The 14,211-nt window shown below is 41.8% G+C and overlaps 1 protein-coding gene across 2 annotated transcripts; it reads left to right on the plus strand.

The window, feature by feature from the left end:
• Positions 1 to 1,102: 1,102 nt before the first annotated feature.
• On the plus strand, positions 1,103 to 13,134 carry LOC147416438 (putative ABC transporter C family member 15). Of its 2 annotated transcripts, XM_086508361.1 has the most exons (10): positions 1,107 to 3,203; positions 3,279 to 3,365; positions 3,516 to 4,151; positions 4,245 to 4,409; positions 8,686 to 8,980; positions 9,069 to 9,283; positions 11,165 to 11,470; positions 11,556 to 11,619; positions 11,873 to 12,112; positions 12,283 to 13,134. In XM_086508361.1, the coding sequence occupies exons 1-10, from the start codon at positions 1,260 to 1,262 to the stop codon at positions 12,411 to 12,413; spliced, it is 4,083 nt and encodes a 1,360-aa protein (XP_086364487.1). In that variant the 5' UTR covers positions 1,107 to 1,259; the 3' UTR covers positions 12,414 to 13,134. The 2 variants fall into 2 exon arrangements, with proteins under 2 accessions (XP_086364488.1, XP_086364487.1); XM_086508362.1 differs by lacking the exon at positions 11,873 to 12,112 and having other exon boundaries at positions 1,103 to 3,203.
• The last annotated feature ends 1,077 nt before the right edge of the window (positions 13,135 to 14,211 follow it).

Here is a 14,211-nt window from a genome sequence, read left to right on the forward strand (position 1 = left end):
AAAGTGAGCCCAATGAGAACTCATGTGTTCTCAAAGTGAACTAGAAGTAACCTACTTTTGAAACCAACCCTACGCTTTCATTTTATAATAACAAATATTCATTTCCATAGCAGAAAGCTCTCGACACTAGTTGATAAGATACTTACCTTAGGTGGGGGATTCCAGCCTTGGGGACAAGTCACACATGGTGACTAATGTAGATTGCGCATGACGAACTTTGATTTTCAATGTGGGCCAATGAAAAGGCATGGCCTTATCTCAATCATTCACACCTGCATCTTTTTCATTGCCCAACGACATATTGACCCACAACCTTCTTTGTTCTAAGGTGTTCAAGCGGCTCGGAGACAAACAATAAGAGAAAGACATAGAACATTATCAAAAGGGTGAATTATAACCTTAAACAGTCTCATGGGCAAGTCCTTTCTGAGTGAAAAAGGTGAGTGAACTTGCTCACAGAGCTTGCAAAGAATGAACAACACCAATTTTTTCTGTCTTTGTACTTTTGAAAGTGATCAATGGCCCATATTATCCGAGAATGTGGGTTGTTGATTCCTTTTTAGAGTCCTCCCTTAGAGGCCCTCCAAATTCGAGGGCCTTCTAGAAAAAGGAGAGCTCATAGTTACTGCAACTCCTTATACCTACAATCATTGGGTCGTGAAATTGAATTGGATGATGTACAACATGTCAACCTCATGTCGTTTTTGCTATGATAATCGGATCATGGCTATGCAATCTGATATAGTTAGTTGCAGAGGTGATTCAACAATCTGGGTGGTGGTTGAAGCACCCCCTACACTAAAGGTGCTACTTTTATTGCATATGATGTGGTGTGAAATTTAGGTGATGTTGCTTCTATTTTGAAGGACCCCCCTAGAGGTGCCATAAGGTGGTGGTCACACAAGGCATAACATCAATTACTTTTTTTGATAACTATGCCTCATGCATGGTCACATGAGGGAGAGCAAGTAGCTTAGTAGAACTATGCAACTATTTCGGCATGTGTAAAAGAAGTTAATGATTGCTGCCAGAATGCCTCGCGTTTATGCAGTTTGGATTTGCTTGCAATGTGGCTGGTTGAGAGTGGGCAGCCGTTATCACGCTCAGCTTTGGGACCACTTGCGCGCGCTCTTTCTCTCTTTTTCTCCACCGACAGATGGGCTAAGCTGCTGTTTTTCACTTTGAGTTGCCAGAAACACCTACTACAACTAAACCTTGTGTGACCACAAGGGACAACGTGTCAGCGTGCAGCTAATAGAATGGAGCTGAGAGAAACTGGTCTTCGTGTGACCACGTCCTTAGCAGGCATCTGGGGGCAGCCATCACAGCCCAACTCGGTCGGGTTCAGTGAATGTTGCACTCCCACCAATGGAATCATAATGGTTAATTCTGATTCCGAATTTCAAAAGCTCCTACAGTCTCTCTGCGTCTCTTCTTCTGCGTTGCATGTGCTCGCCAAATCAAGCAGAATGGAAATAGAGCAAGCGCCCCTGTTAGAAGGGCGATCGGCCAGTGGTCGTGATAAGGTGACCCCTTACGCTGAAGGTGGCTTCTTCAGCATTCTCACATTCTCTTGGCTCAGTCCCTTGCTCTCTGAGGGCTATCGAAAGCCTCTACATTTCGACGACATCCCCCTTCTCGCACATGCAGACACAGCAGAGGAAGCCCTGCGCGTCTTGGAGTCCTCCTGGAGCAGCATCCACTTCTCCTCCTCTGCTTCCTTGCTCAAATGCCTCGCCCTTTCCTACTGGAAGCCCGCTCTTGTCAGTGGTTGCTATGCCGGAGTCTACACATTCGCTTCCTACATCGGCCCTTTCCTCGTAAACGACTTTGTTGTCTCCCTCTCTGCTAGCGACGACTCCTCTCTTCACGAATTTGCTCTCGTGGGCCTGTTTTTTGGAGCGAAGGTTGTTGAGAGCCTTGCCCAAAGGCATTGGTACTTCCGCGCTCAACAGATGGGTATGCGAGTGCGATCTTTGCTGACAGTCTTGATTTACAAAAAGGGATTGTCCATGTCCAGCCTATCGCAACAGAAGCATTCAAGTGGGGAGGTGGTGAACTATGCCGGCGTCGATGTGCAGAGGATTGGAGACTTTTCCCTCTATCTTCATGATACGTGGCTGCTTCCGATGCATATTGTACTGTCTGTTTCCATTCTGTACATAAACCTGGGCCTAGCTTCCATTGCTGGTCTATTGGCAACAGCCTTTACCATGCTTGCAAACCTACCATTCTCTAAGCTTCAGGAGAGATTTCAGAGCCAGATTATGAAGGCAAAAGATACAAGAATGAAGGCTACTGCAGAGGCGCTAAAGAACATGAGAATTCTGAAGCTGCAGGCATGGGAATTAAAGTTTCTAGAAAAGATCATGGCTTTGAGAAGTACAGAATATAAGTGGCTCTCAAGATTCCATTATACACAAGCAGCCTCACTGGGCCTTTTCTGGGGTGCACCCTTGTTAGTTGCCATAGTGACATTTGGCTCGTGTGTAATTCTGGGCGTACCCCTCACAACTGGAAGGGTTCTTACAGCCTTGGCAACATTGAGGATCATGCAAGATCCAATACGAAACCTTCCAGACCTTGTTTCTATGTTGACTCAGACCAAAGTGTCCCTTGACAGAATTCGAGTTTTCCTTAATGAGCAAGATATATGCATCAATGATGTGGACCTTTCAATCAGCAGTCCTCATGAAGCTGTAGCTATTGAGTTATGTAATGCAACATTCAGTTGGCAAAATGGTCATGCTGTTCCGACGCTTAGAGTACCAAGTCTTTGTATTAGACGAGGGATGAGAGTGGCAGTGTGTGGCAAGGTGGGCTCTGGAAAGTCAAGTTTGCTTTTAAGCATCTTGGGTGAAATTCCAAAATCATCAGGTACTGTCAAAGTGTGTGGCAGGGTAGCATACGTTGCACAGTCACCATGGATTCAAACAGGAACGGCTGTAGATAACATCTTGTTTGGAAAGGCTATGAATAGAGCACATTATGTAAATGTGCTGCAGGCATGCGCACTAGTGAAGGACCTTGAGTTGTTTTCACATGGAGAACAGACAGAGATTGGGGAGAGAGGCATTAACTTGAGTGGTGGTCAAAAGCAAAGATTCCAATTAGCTCGTGCAATTTATCAAGATGCTGACATTTACCTGCTGGATGATCCTTTTAGTGCAGTTGATGCACACACAGGACAACACCTCTTTAAGGTCATGATCCTCACAGTCTGAAAGCATTAGACACATAACATGTCTGTGAAGATCTTTACGTCTTTTATCGTGCAGGAATGTATCTTAGGTGCATTGGCTAACAAGACAGTCATCTACGTGACTCATCAAGTCGAGTTCTTACCTGCTGCAGATGTTGTTTTGGTATTGATTTTAACCTCTTTGAAGGAAGGGGGGGGGGGGGGGGGGTGGGGGGGGGGGGGTTTAGGGCTTTGATGTGTGTGTGTGGCAGAGTGGGGGAGAGAATCAACCAAAGATTTAGCTATTGAAGATTTTCTCTAGGGTGCGTTTTAGGTACTTCAAGAAGGGAATATTGTCTACAATGGTCCATACAAGGAGCTCGAATCTGCAACCTCGATATTGGGGCCTTTAAGTGCGGCGCATGCAACATCTTCCCAAGCTACTGGTGCAGATGAATCATATGCACATTCAAAGGATATGAAACAGATGTCTGATGAGCTTTGCAATGTAGATGATGTTTTCGGTTGCATGGAAGACCATGAAGTTGATGAGAATGCCAAACAGAAGGAAATGGTACAGTTAGTACAAGAAGAGGAAAAAGAGATTGGTAAAGTCAGTTTCTCAGTTTACTTGTCTCTGATCCAAGCAGCTTATAGATGCTCTCTTGTGCCAGTTATCTTGCTCGCCCAAACCATGTTTCAGTGTTTGCAAATAGCAAGTAATTACTGGTTGGCATGGGCAACACCAAAGATGGATACAGAGGAGCCATTCGTAAGCATGAAGAGAGTGCTTGGCATCTATGTGATCTTGGCTTGTGGAAGTACAGGGTGTGTTTTACTTAGAACAATTAGCATGGCAGCAGTCACCCTGAAGACGTCACAGATCTTCTTTAAAAGAATGATTTACTGCATTTTTCATGCTCCGATGTCATTCTTTGATTCTACACCAACAGGTCGCATTTTGAATCGTGTAAGTGCTCTTTTTGTTTGTATCTTCAAACACTCTTTTCATTGACCATATAATGATGGAGGGTAAGAATTATGGCTTCAAATTTTTGACTAGGCCTCAACAGATCAAAGTGCTATGGATTTTGATGTGACACTCAGGCTGGGCGGTGTAGCACTTTCGTTTATTCAACTGGTTGGCATATTTGCAGTGATGTCTCAAGCTGCTTGGGGTTTGGTACTTCTCTTCGTCCCAGCCTTTGGAATCTGCACATGGATGCAGGTAGGCATTGTCTTATTGATATCCTTTTGATATTTTGTATTCGGCACCCATAGATGATTATGATGGATGACAACATACAGAAAGGTTGCTTGTATTGATGTTTGCATGAATGGTTAGATGCAAGTACCAAGGCTTTGTTGAGAGCGGTGTAGGATATGGGAGCCATCCTTGCAGTCTTCTTAGCACTTACATCCTCCAAATTGCTGATGAGGGGGGCAGCAGGCGTTTGTATGCCCAAATGCACACGTGCTGGCCCTTAATGGCTTGAATATTGGTGCACTCTTGCCTTTTGATTACAACGTTGCTTGCTATTTCCTTGGTCTAAGTCACGCAGATCTGAATCCAGTTATTTGGATGGATATTGTGAGCTAGATTATAGATATAGGGAGGACATGGAGCACGCTGTTTAAGCCACTTGCACAAAAATGGTGCACTGTCAATGACATTTTCTTCACACCTCTTCGGATCTGTTAGTCATGCACCCTACAATGTGGACATGCATCTTGCATGGTATCAAGGGTGCCATTTGATGTACTCATATCTTCTCACACTTCAAGATTGGAGACGGGTAGATATGAGGGTATATTATGAGAAGATCGCATGTGTCATGTATGTCAACAATAGATGGAGTCAAATGAGCGCTATAGATGCGGCTGTAACATTTATTAGGAGATGTGAGAGAGGTACCATTGCCTTTATAATGAAGGCTTTGGACCATTGTGTTTGCTCATTTGCTTTGAAGATCATATGTGCCTTGGGCTCTTTTTGATGGAACTTGGATGTCAAAGAGATACTCTTGAAGGACAAGAGAGAGGTGAACCAAATGATTTCAACATTAGAACCATTATAGGTTTTTGAGTGCCAATATTGCAACTAGTTCTATTCCTTCATCAACTAACCTACCTAGTCAATGATGCCTCTCTACAGGAGTAACATTTAATAAGGCCATCACTTTCTATAGAGCTCAACATCCACAACGCGAGGATCTTGCTTACAACTTCCTCACCATCAATGGATTTGAGACATCATTGTTTGCTATCGAAGGAATAATGCATAATGACTAAGTGCTCTCTCTCTCTCTCTCTCTCTCTCTCTCTCTCTCTCTCTCTCTCTCTCCGTGCAACCTTGATGGAGACATTGCATCCATAGTTACACGGAATAGCCATTTTCATGTCTCCATATCCCATTCCCACTCAAACTTCCCATTCCGAATCTCCGTTACATGTTTCAAACGTGTGTATTTGTATAAGGAATGGCATTTCATACCCGTTGCCATTTGTCACAACGTGTTGACGTGGCAAGCCCCAAGCTGCGGGCCAACCTACAGATCCCAACCAAGGGGCCTAAAGCCTAGCAGAAGGAGAAGATGAAGAAAGATTTACCAACTTACAGATCATCGCCGAGTGGCCCAAATACTAAATTGGGTTAGGATTAAAAATCCTAACCCCCAACAACTTATGGAACGGACCGAGGAGCCTAAACCTTTAAAAATAAAGCAGGACACACTCTAAACTCACTTGCGTAGTAACAATATGATGACGTGGGAGCCTGGTGTACGGATTTCTGCGAATTGTGCTAACACATGCTGACGTTGTAGCGTTGTATGGACAACCCTCTGGACCCATGATTTTGGACCAATAGCTTTTAGACTCGATGCTTTTCACGTGAGATGCTTTTGTATATGCCAAGGGCCTTTAAATAGCTCTCTCTCTCTCTCTCTCTCTAGCATTCTACCCGTGGGAGATGCAGAGCAGAGCCATAGGAGTTGTAACCTCTTGGAGCAATATAAAGAAATACCAAAAGGGGCACCACAATTTGGGGCTAGTGCACTTTGGGAGATGGACCGTGGAGCTTTGCCACTCTGTGTTTCGTGTGAAGTCTCTCTCATTTCAATTGTTTTGACGTGCCTAAAAGTATGTTCAATCTGTTCTTTTCAATTGGCACGTGGTGTCGTTCAGTTACATAGCTCCCCATTCCGATTTTCCGTTTCGGGTAACTATGAAATTTGCATTGAGTAAAGGTGACCCCTATGGCTTGCCAAGTTTAACCTACAACTCTAGTCTTACAAGAGCTTTGTCATTCCTATTCTAGATAGGAATTTAGTTAGGAATTAGACGTCGTTTCTTGTTACATTTTATGGTGAGAGATATAATCATCGATTGAACTTCGTTTTGGTCTCATAGGCCATTTCGGCCTTTAGGAGACCTTAGTATATCTTTCTTTCTTTTGCTTTATATTAGCCTTGTCATAGGCTTCATCCAAACTCTTAACAAACATGTGAGCTTTAAAGATCGAATCCATAGTGTGTAAAATAGGAGGAATGCTTTATTTACCCTCAACAAACGTTTAAGTGCTTTGTCAACCTCATGTTAGTGGAATTGCAAACAACGTTGTTGTAAGGAAATTCTAACGATGGCAAATTCTATTGATTGTGATGATCATGAACCCAAGTGTTCAAGAGCTATATGACACGATGTTGATCATGCCAAATTGGTTGACAATGTCTATGGATGGCATGCGAACTTCAATTATAGGATGCATCTTCTCAAAGAGTACTCCAGAGAATAGGTTAGTCAATCTTGGATGATTTTTGTTGACGTTAGACTGAAGTATTCCCTAAGGTTGTCATTCTTGGATCCATGTCATTAATGAAAGGCTGAGGCGTACCCTAGTGCTTGGAGATTTTCTACGTCCATCCCCTACTAAAAGAGCTTGCCCCCTCCTATGTAGGAGCTTGCAAAGACTTTTTGGCACACTACAGAGCTTTAGTATAGGTGAACTATGCCTTGATGTCCTCAATGGCAAAGGACAGAGAACCTCTTCTAGTTGATGAGGCCCTTTCACAACCAAAGTGGAAGGAGGCCATGCGAGCAGAGCTTGATTCCATCGAGAGGAATAACACATGGGAGTTGGTTCCACGGCCACCAAAGCAGAAGGTCGTTGGTGTCATTTGGGTCTACAAGATGAAATACAATTCAGATAGGTCTTTGGATAAGCACAAGGCACGCCTTGTTGGAAATGGCTTTTCTTATAGACGAGTAGTGGACTATGATGAGACCTTTGCACTTAGTGCGCAGATGACGACTATTCACATATCTAGCAGCCCATCGTCGATGCTTGTGTTTTAGATGGATGTTGAGTCGGCCTTTCTCAACGGCGACTTAGAGGAGGTGTTTAGGGAGCAACTTCCAAGATTCTTAGTTTCAGGATCAAGTGACAAAGTCTACTGGTTGTCGAGGCTCGTTATGGCATGAAGCAAGCTCCTCGAGCATGGTACTAGAAGATAGGTTGTTTCTTCCTACGACATCCCTTTCATTGTTCTTCTGCAGACTGGATTTATATCTCTGCGTTTTCTCTACGCACCACCTCTCTAGCATTTTCCTGTGGCAGCATTTTCTTTCTCTACGATCTCCTCTCTGTATTTTTTTTACGTCTTGCAGGGTCTGCCAGTGAAGGAGTTCATCCTCTTTGCATTAGCAGAGGGCTGTCCTCTTACAGAGGTTGTTATGGAGGAGATCCATTGCCATAGATTGTAGATCCAGTGGCTGCCTGGTCTGGCGAGGAGGTGCGCTCGCAGTTGCAGATCCGATCATCATCTGGACCACCTTTTCCGCTGCACCGTTGAGAGAGTCAGGAGAGAGAAACAACAGGAAAAGAAATGTAAGCTGGTTGAATAAGCTGAGATTAAAGCTCCAGAACGGCCAGACATTGTCAAGGAATCAGACTCTGCTTGAGAAGAAGTGCATGAATATGGGCATTTTACATCCTAGCTCGTAAGTTCCTTTAAAATTATCTAACACAAGACTTGTGGCTTTTTGAGATTTTCTAAAAAGAAATCTACTACGAAAACACAAAGACTAAGGATACTGAAGGAGACATGCATAAGCAATCATCAGTTGAACATAAAGTAGCAACTTCTTGTATGCTTGAAGGGAAATTTTTCAACTAGATATATCTATTTTATCATCACAGACATATGCTTTCGACTGTATTCTTTCTTCATTCTTCATTGTTTTATAGGTGAATGACCCTTAATTTGGCAGCTCCTGCTGATGGAGTCATGAACAAGTTTTTTGATGTCCAAATCCTGAGAAAGTATGTGTGCAGGAGAGTAATTACTTTTTTTTTTTGAGAATTGTAATGTACAGTTTTAAGTATCAATGTGCTTATTGCAAGTTTCCATCTTTTGATTATTGCCACTTCTTGCCTTCCCTCCTTCCTAATCCAGATACAATGGTTAACATATTGGCAAATTGTTGTCTGGTCTTTCTTGCAGCAATATTATGTTGCATCAGCACGAGAGCTGGCAAGACTAGTGGGAGTGAAGAAGGCCCCTGTATTGCAACATTTTGGAGAAACCATTTCTGGAGCTGCGACAATTAGAGCGCTCAACAAACAACATGACTTTATGAGCAGAAATTTGCAATTGATAGATCATTACTCAAAGCCTTACTTTCACAATATTGCAGCAATGGAGTGGCTGTGCTTTCGGTTGGACTTGTTAACAAACTGCATCTTCACTCTTTCACTGCTTATTATTGTGAGCATGCTGAAGGATACTATTGATCCAAGTATGGCTGATGTTGTGAACATTAATATACTCTGATGATACCCTTTATTATTTTTCTTCTATTAATGGGCAAGAAGTATGTTGTGCAGGCATTGCTGGACTTGCAGTAACTTATGGGTTGAACCTTAATATCATACAATCATGGCTCACCTGGAATCTTTGCAACCTTGAAAATAAGATAATTTCTGCAGAGCGTATTCAACAGTACACATGCATTGCAAATGAGGGGCCCTGTATCATAGAAAATGATCGCCCACCACGTGGCTGGCCGATGAAAGGGACAGTCAACTTCATCAACTTGAAGGTATGAAGACACTTTGCCCCACATGTCCCATCTTTTTGTCCTTTAGAGTGTTCATGTTAAATTCCTTTAACAAGTTTGCTATCTCTCATGTAGCTAATGCTTTAATTACTTTGTTATTTCATGCAAAAAGTTCTATTTAGAGTGTGTTGGGAGAAGTAAGTCTTCTCCACTCCCAATGGTTGCTTTCTCTTTTTCTCTTTGGAAGCTGTTATCATGGAACATCAAGATTTTTTGCAATTTTGTTTTGAAGTGCTCCTTTTTGTAAGGGAAGTTTTTACACCTAGATTTATAATGGCTTCATATGAGACCTCTCTAACAGAGGTTTCTAAATGGTTTAATGTTAAGCTTTGTCATGGCACGCATGTAGTTCTCTGAAGGACAATTTACGTGCAGTGTGCGAGTGTTTATCGAAGTTGCAGAAAGTGAGTGTGCTAGCATGATCACATAATGTAATTGCCCGATGATGTAAGCTTTGTCATGGCACGCATGTAGTACTCTGAAGGACAATTTACGTGTAGTGTGCGAGTGTTTACCAAAGTTGCAGAAAGTGAGTGTGTCGCATGGGTGCATGCATGCATGGTAGATTGACGAGGACTATATTATAAGTTGAAGATTGTATGGGTTAGCTATTGCAATCATGCAACAGAAGAATGACTTAGTGTGCAATTCTCTCTTATAATCAATTCTTCCATGTGTATGCACAATGATGAACCCAACCATAATCAGTCTCATGGTTTCAAGCTGGTTAGCGTTCATGCACTTTTGGAAGGATCTTTTGAAGGAAGCAGATGCATCTCCAGGAGTCTTCCTAATTATCAAGTTGGAACACTTCGAGGGCCTGAATGATAAACCATCTTTTTAATGCGTTGAAACTTTTGGCTTTACAATCATATACATGCAGCTGAACTTTGGAGGACCTAAAATTCAGAGTCAAGTCTCTGACGAACGTTTGCCGACGAGTTTGAGGAGGATAGATATAAGGCCTCGCAAAGTAGAAATACCAACTTCACTTTTCTTGTGTGGGTGAAGAATAAGTATGTAGATTTGGGCAAAGAGAAGCAATTTCCTAAGAATGTAACAAGATGACATTTTGTTTTTGCTGATTTTTTCTTTTGGATAATTTGTATATAACCATAGGTGACCACTTGTACTAAATAAACACCTTGAACCCCAGTATGCCAATCTAAACATCATTCATTTAGCTCGCATAATTTGGAACATTTGTTTATATCTAATCTAGGCTTATTAATCTGCTCAGAGCCATGAGAGAAACACAGTATGGATCTTGGTATTGATGTACAGTCTTGTGCATGCGAGTGTGGTGTGTGTGTGGGTGGGAGCATGGATTGATGCCTAGTTGTACATACACTATTGGGGCGTCGTTAGTGGAGTTGTCACAGCATTTAGTCAGTATAATGCAGGTGGAGCTGATGGTTCTGTTTCTTGTTGATGCCTGCTGGGACTCTAAAACTTGCACTTTCTTTCAAATGTGAATCTGGGCTTTTCCTGGATTTATCTAGGTGTGTGTACAATGTGTGCACGCTGTCGCATCTGCACGTGTGTGGTTGCAAATATGTATGAAGTATAGATGAAAATTACTGAATCAGTCACAACGACAATAATCACTGTTTCCTTCAAGCATTATAATGTATATAATATATACAAAATGTATATATTATTGAAGCCGATATCTTCTTTCTTTTTGAAGTATATGTGACCTTATGAAGGTAGGTATACATCCATAAGAGCTCAGCCCGGTCTAGTAGTTATGCTGGGATGCTTTGCTTTAGTATGTTATCTTGATAGGTTGGTTGCAAGGGAAGCGTGCTTCTGGTTATCAATCGGGTATATCCATCTTGACAGGTGGGATTGTCTTGACAGGTGCGGTATGGGCAAAGGATGCCTCTGGTCATCAATGGTATAACATGCACCGTACTCGGTGGGACAAAGATAGGTATTGTAGGAAGGACTGGGAGCGGCAAGTCTACCTTGATCCAAGCCCTCTTCCGCCTTGTGGAGCCAACAGAAGGAAAAATTTTGATAGATGGCATAGATATAATGGAGCTTGGGCTGCATGATCTGCGGACCCATTTGAGTATTATACCTCAAGACCCCACTATGTTTGAAGGGACTTTACGGTTCAATCTTGATCCTCTGGAAGAGCACACAGACACAGAGATATGGCAGGCATGCTTTTTTTTGGAAAAGGATGTTTACGTTTGTAAATGCTCGTGGAAAAAGCGAGTAACAGCTTGTTTGTTTTGGGTTTCAGGCTCTTGAGAGAAGCCAACTTGAGCATACGGTGCGGGCCAGGGATCAAAAGCTTGATGCCATAGGTTTGCCTTTCTTTTCACACACCCATGGTTGCTCGCAGTCATCTTCGAGCTAAATGCAAATAAGCACATAGTGGCATCTTCTATAACAATGTTCTATATGCGCAGCAGATAAGTGCCATGGTTAAAAAACTGTTTTTTATATCCACATGCATGCATGCATACGGACTCATCTTTACATACACACATGTATGCCTTTTCAAAGAAACAGAAAATTTTGACATCCTTTGTGTCTGTTTAATGGTTCTCTAAGTAGTTAATGAGAATGGTGAAAATTGGAGCGTTGGACAGCGCCAACTGGTTTGTCTGGGTCGGGCATTACTCAAGAAAAGGAGAATTTTAGTTCTGGATGAGGCAACTGCATCAGTGGATTTTGCTACCGATAGTGTGATACAGAACACAATTCAAGTAGAATTTGCGGATAGTACGGTCATTGCAATTGCTCATCGCATTATGACTGTTATGAACAGTGATCTGGTTTTGGTGCTGAGCGATGGTAATGCAGAAAATGTACATATCTATGTGTGTGTTTGTATGTATATCTATATAGGTATATGTGCATGTGTATGTCTATGTGTGTATATATAGAATTTGTATGCAATGTATACATAAGATGCCTTAGGAAGACAATTAGCACATCTTATATGAAATTGATGATTTGTGCAGGAAAAGTGGCAGAATTCGACAAACCTGCTAGGCTTTTGAAGAACTCTTCTTCATTGTTTGCAAAGCTTGTGGCAGAGTTTTCCAGAAGGTCAGGTAGCAGCTGTACACAAAGCGCAGAGACATGTGGGTGATATATTGCATGGCAATGTCATTCTTGACGCATTACAAGACTGCGTGCCTGCTGCATTCGCAGAGTGGTACCCCTTAGACATCCTTTGTATGGTGGTGTTAAGTTATGCATGGAAAGCGGGGCACCCAAGATCTTCAAGTTCTTTGCTTAGCAGTATTCCAAAATGATAAAAAGGCGTTTGGATGGGAATTAAGCTGAAATGAAGTTCTGTGTATACCACTTCTGCACATTTCGTTATACGCTAAAGCCAAGGGATTGTCAATATTTGCAAGGGCTTCATTCCTGGACGTGCAACAACCTTTGCAAGGCATCAAGACACAATGCACAGTATGGGTTGTCATTTCTTGTACCCCAAGTGTTGATCCCATCTGTGACCGAAAGGTTAAGCTGGGGTTGGTTGTCCCTTCTCTTTCTGGTGTGTTGCTTTTAAAGCAGCAAATAATCTTTGGAGATGGACCTCCGGTACGGTTATGACTCTGCCATACTTCGGGTAAGCTTGCAATTTAGCACGTCCATGAAGACAAGGTCAACTCTACTTAAAAGTGTGATTTGTGCAATTGCAAGAATGTAATCAGGACTATCTATTCACATAAAAGTCACATTCAAAAGCTGAATAGGGCGCTTGAAAAAATTAGCTGATGTATTTGATCGTGTGATTTTGTAACTATACTCGAATGATGTGCTGGTAAAAATTATAAGATCAATTTGGCTCTTAAGGTTCTGATCACAATGATGAAACATTCATCATTTTTTTCCCCCCAAAACTCACAATTGTGAGTGAATTATATTAATCAACCCAAAAAATTACAATGTCTTGTCATGCTCGTGTTGAGCCATGACATCATCCAAGGACCATAATTACATCGACAGCGATCCCAACCAACTCGCCCCCTTATCCTTGATACAAAAGGTCCATTATCATGTTCTTCTGAGATCTTTTAATTACCGATGGCCAAGATTTCCCCCCATCCTAGGCATACCCTCTTTTGACATCAAGGCACATTCATCATTTTTAATCCCTCGCTTTAACTTATGTGCCTTGAACATTCATTACATTAGTTGAGGATGCATGTAAATTCCAATAACTATTTTCAATTTGGCATTTCTATAACAATTTTTGTTTTAATCATGAATTAACTTTGTAGAAGAGATACACCAACAGGCAGAAAAGTCTCTGTCTCTCGCATGAAAATATCTAGAAACTAGCTTGTTCTTGTCACGTGTGGTTCTCGTTGAGGTGGGAATTGAATTACTAAATTATTTCTACTCAAGAGAATGGCACTTACAAAGGTAGTTTAAATTCTTGTTGGATACAAGCGACAAGGTTTTGCATCATGCTACCTGTAGCATGTGCGTTGAAGAGGTATTTTTTAAACCTCTCTACACACACACTTCATCATGAATTAAAAGACCACTCTTCCTTCATAAATCTGTGTCTTTTTTTCATTTTTTTCATTTTAAACTCCTCTTGTACATGTAATTTTGTAACTCTTTGGTATATAAAAAAAACCCTTCCATGGGCTACATTTACATATTTTTAAGTGGACCCCTTGAGGTCCCATTAAGTATTCACTCATGAGAAAAGAAGATGACTCTCACGAAGTTGTGAATAGACAAACAAAGTGCAATGTAGGGAAGGTATAAGGGTGCCCTTGTGATTGAATATTGCAAAGACAAATCTTGAGACAAATCTCAATATGATATATCTAAGACTACAGGACACATGTTTAAGTGCTTGAGGTTGTCATTGATTTCTAAACTTGGTTTTCTAGTTAAGAGTGGTGTATTATACTGTGCAT

This window comes from Adiantum capillus-veneris, unplaced genomic scaffold (assembly GCF_014529385.1).
Source record: "Adiantum capillus-veneris isolate H3 unplaced genomic scaffold, ASM1452938v2 Hic_scaffold_975, whole genome shotgun sequence".
NCBI classification, from domain to species: domain Eukaryota; kingdom Viridiplantae; phylum Streptophyta; class Polypodiopsida; order Polypodiales; family Pteridaceae; genus Adiantum; species Adiantum capillus-veneris.

Excerpts from the sequence above, each read along its gene's own strand:
- LOC147416438 (XM_086508361.1), top strand. The coding sequence starts at position 1,260 with ATGGAGCTGAGAGAAACTGGTCTTCGTGTGACCACGTCCTTAGCAGGC. Across the intron at positions 3,204-3,278 it reads CAGGACAACACCTCTTTAAG|GAATGTATCTTAGGTGCATT; the intron begins GTCATGATCCTC and ends TTTATCGTGCAG. Across the intron at positions 11,471-11,555 it reads CAGACACAGAGATATGGCAG|GCTCTTGAGAGAAGCCAACT; the intron begins GCATGCTTTTTT and ends TTTGGGTTTCAG.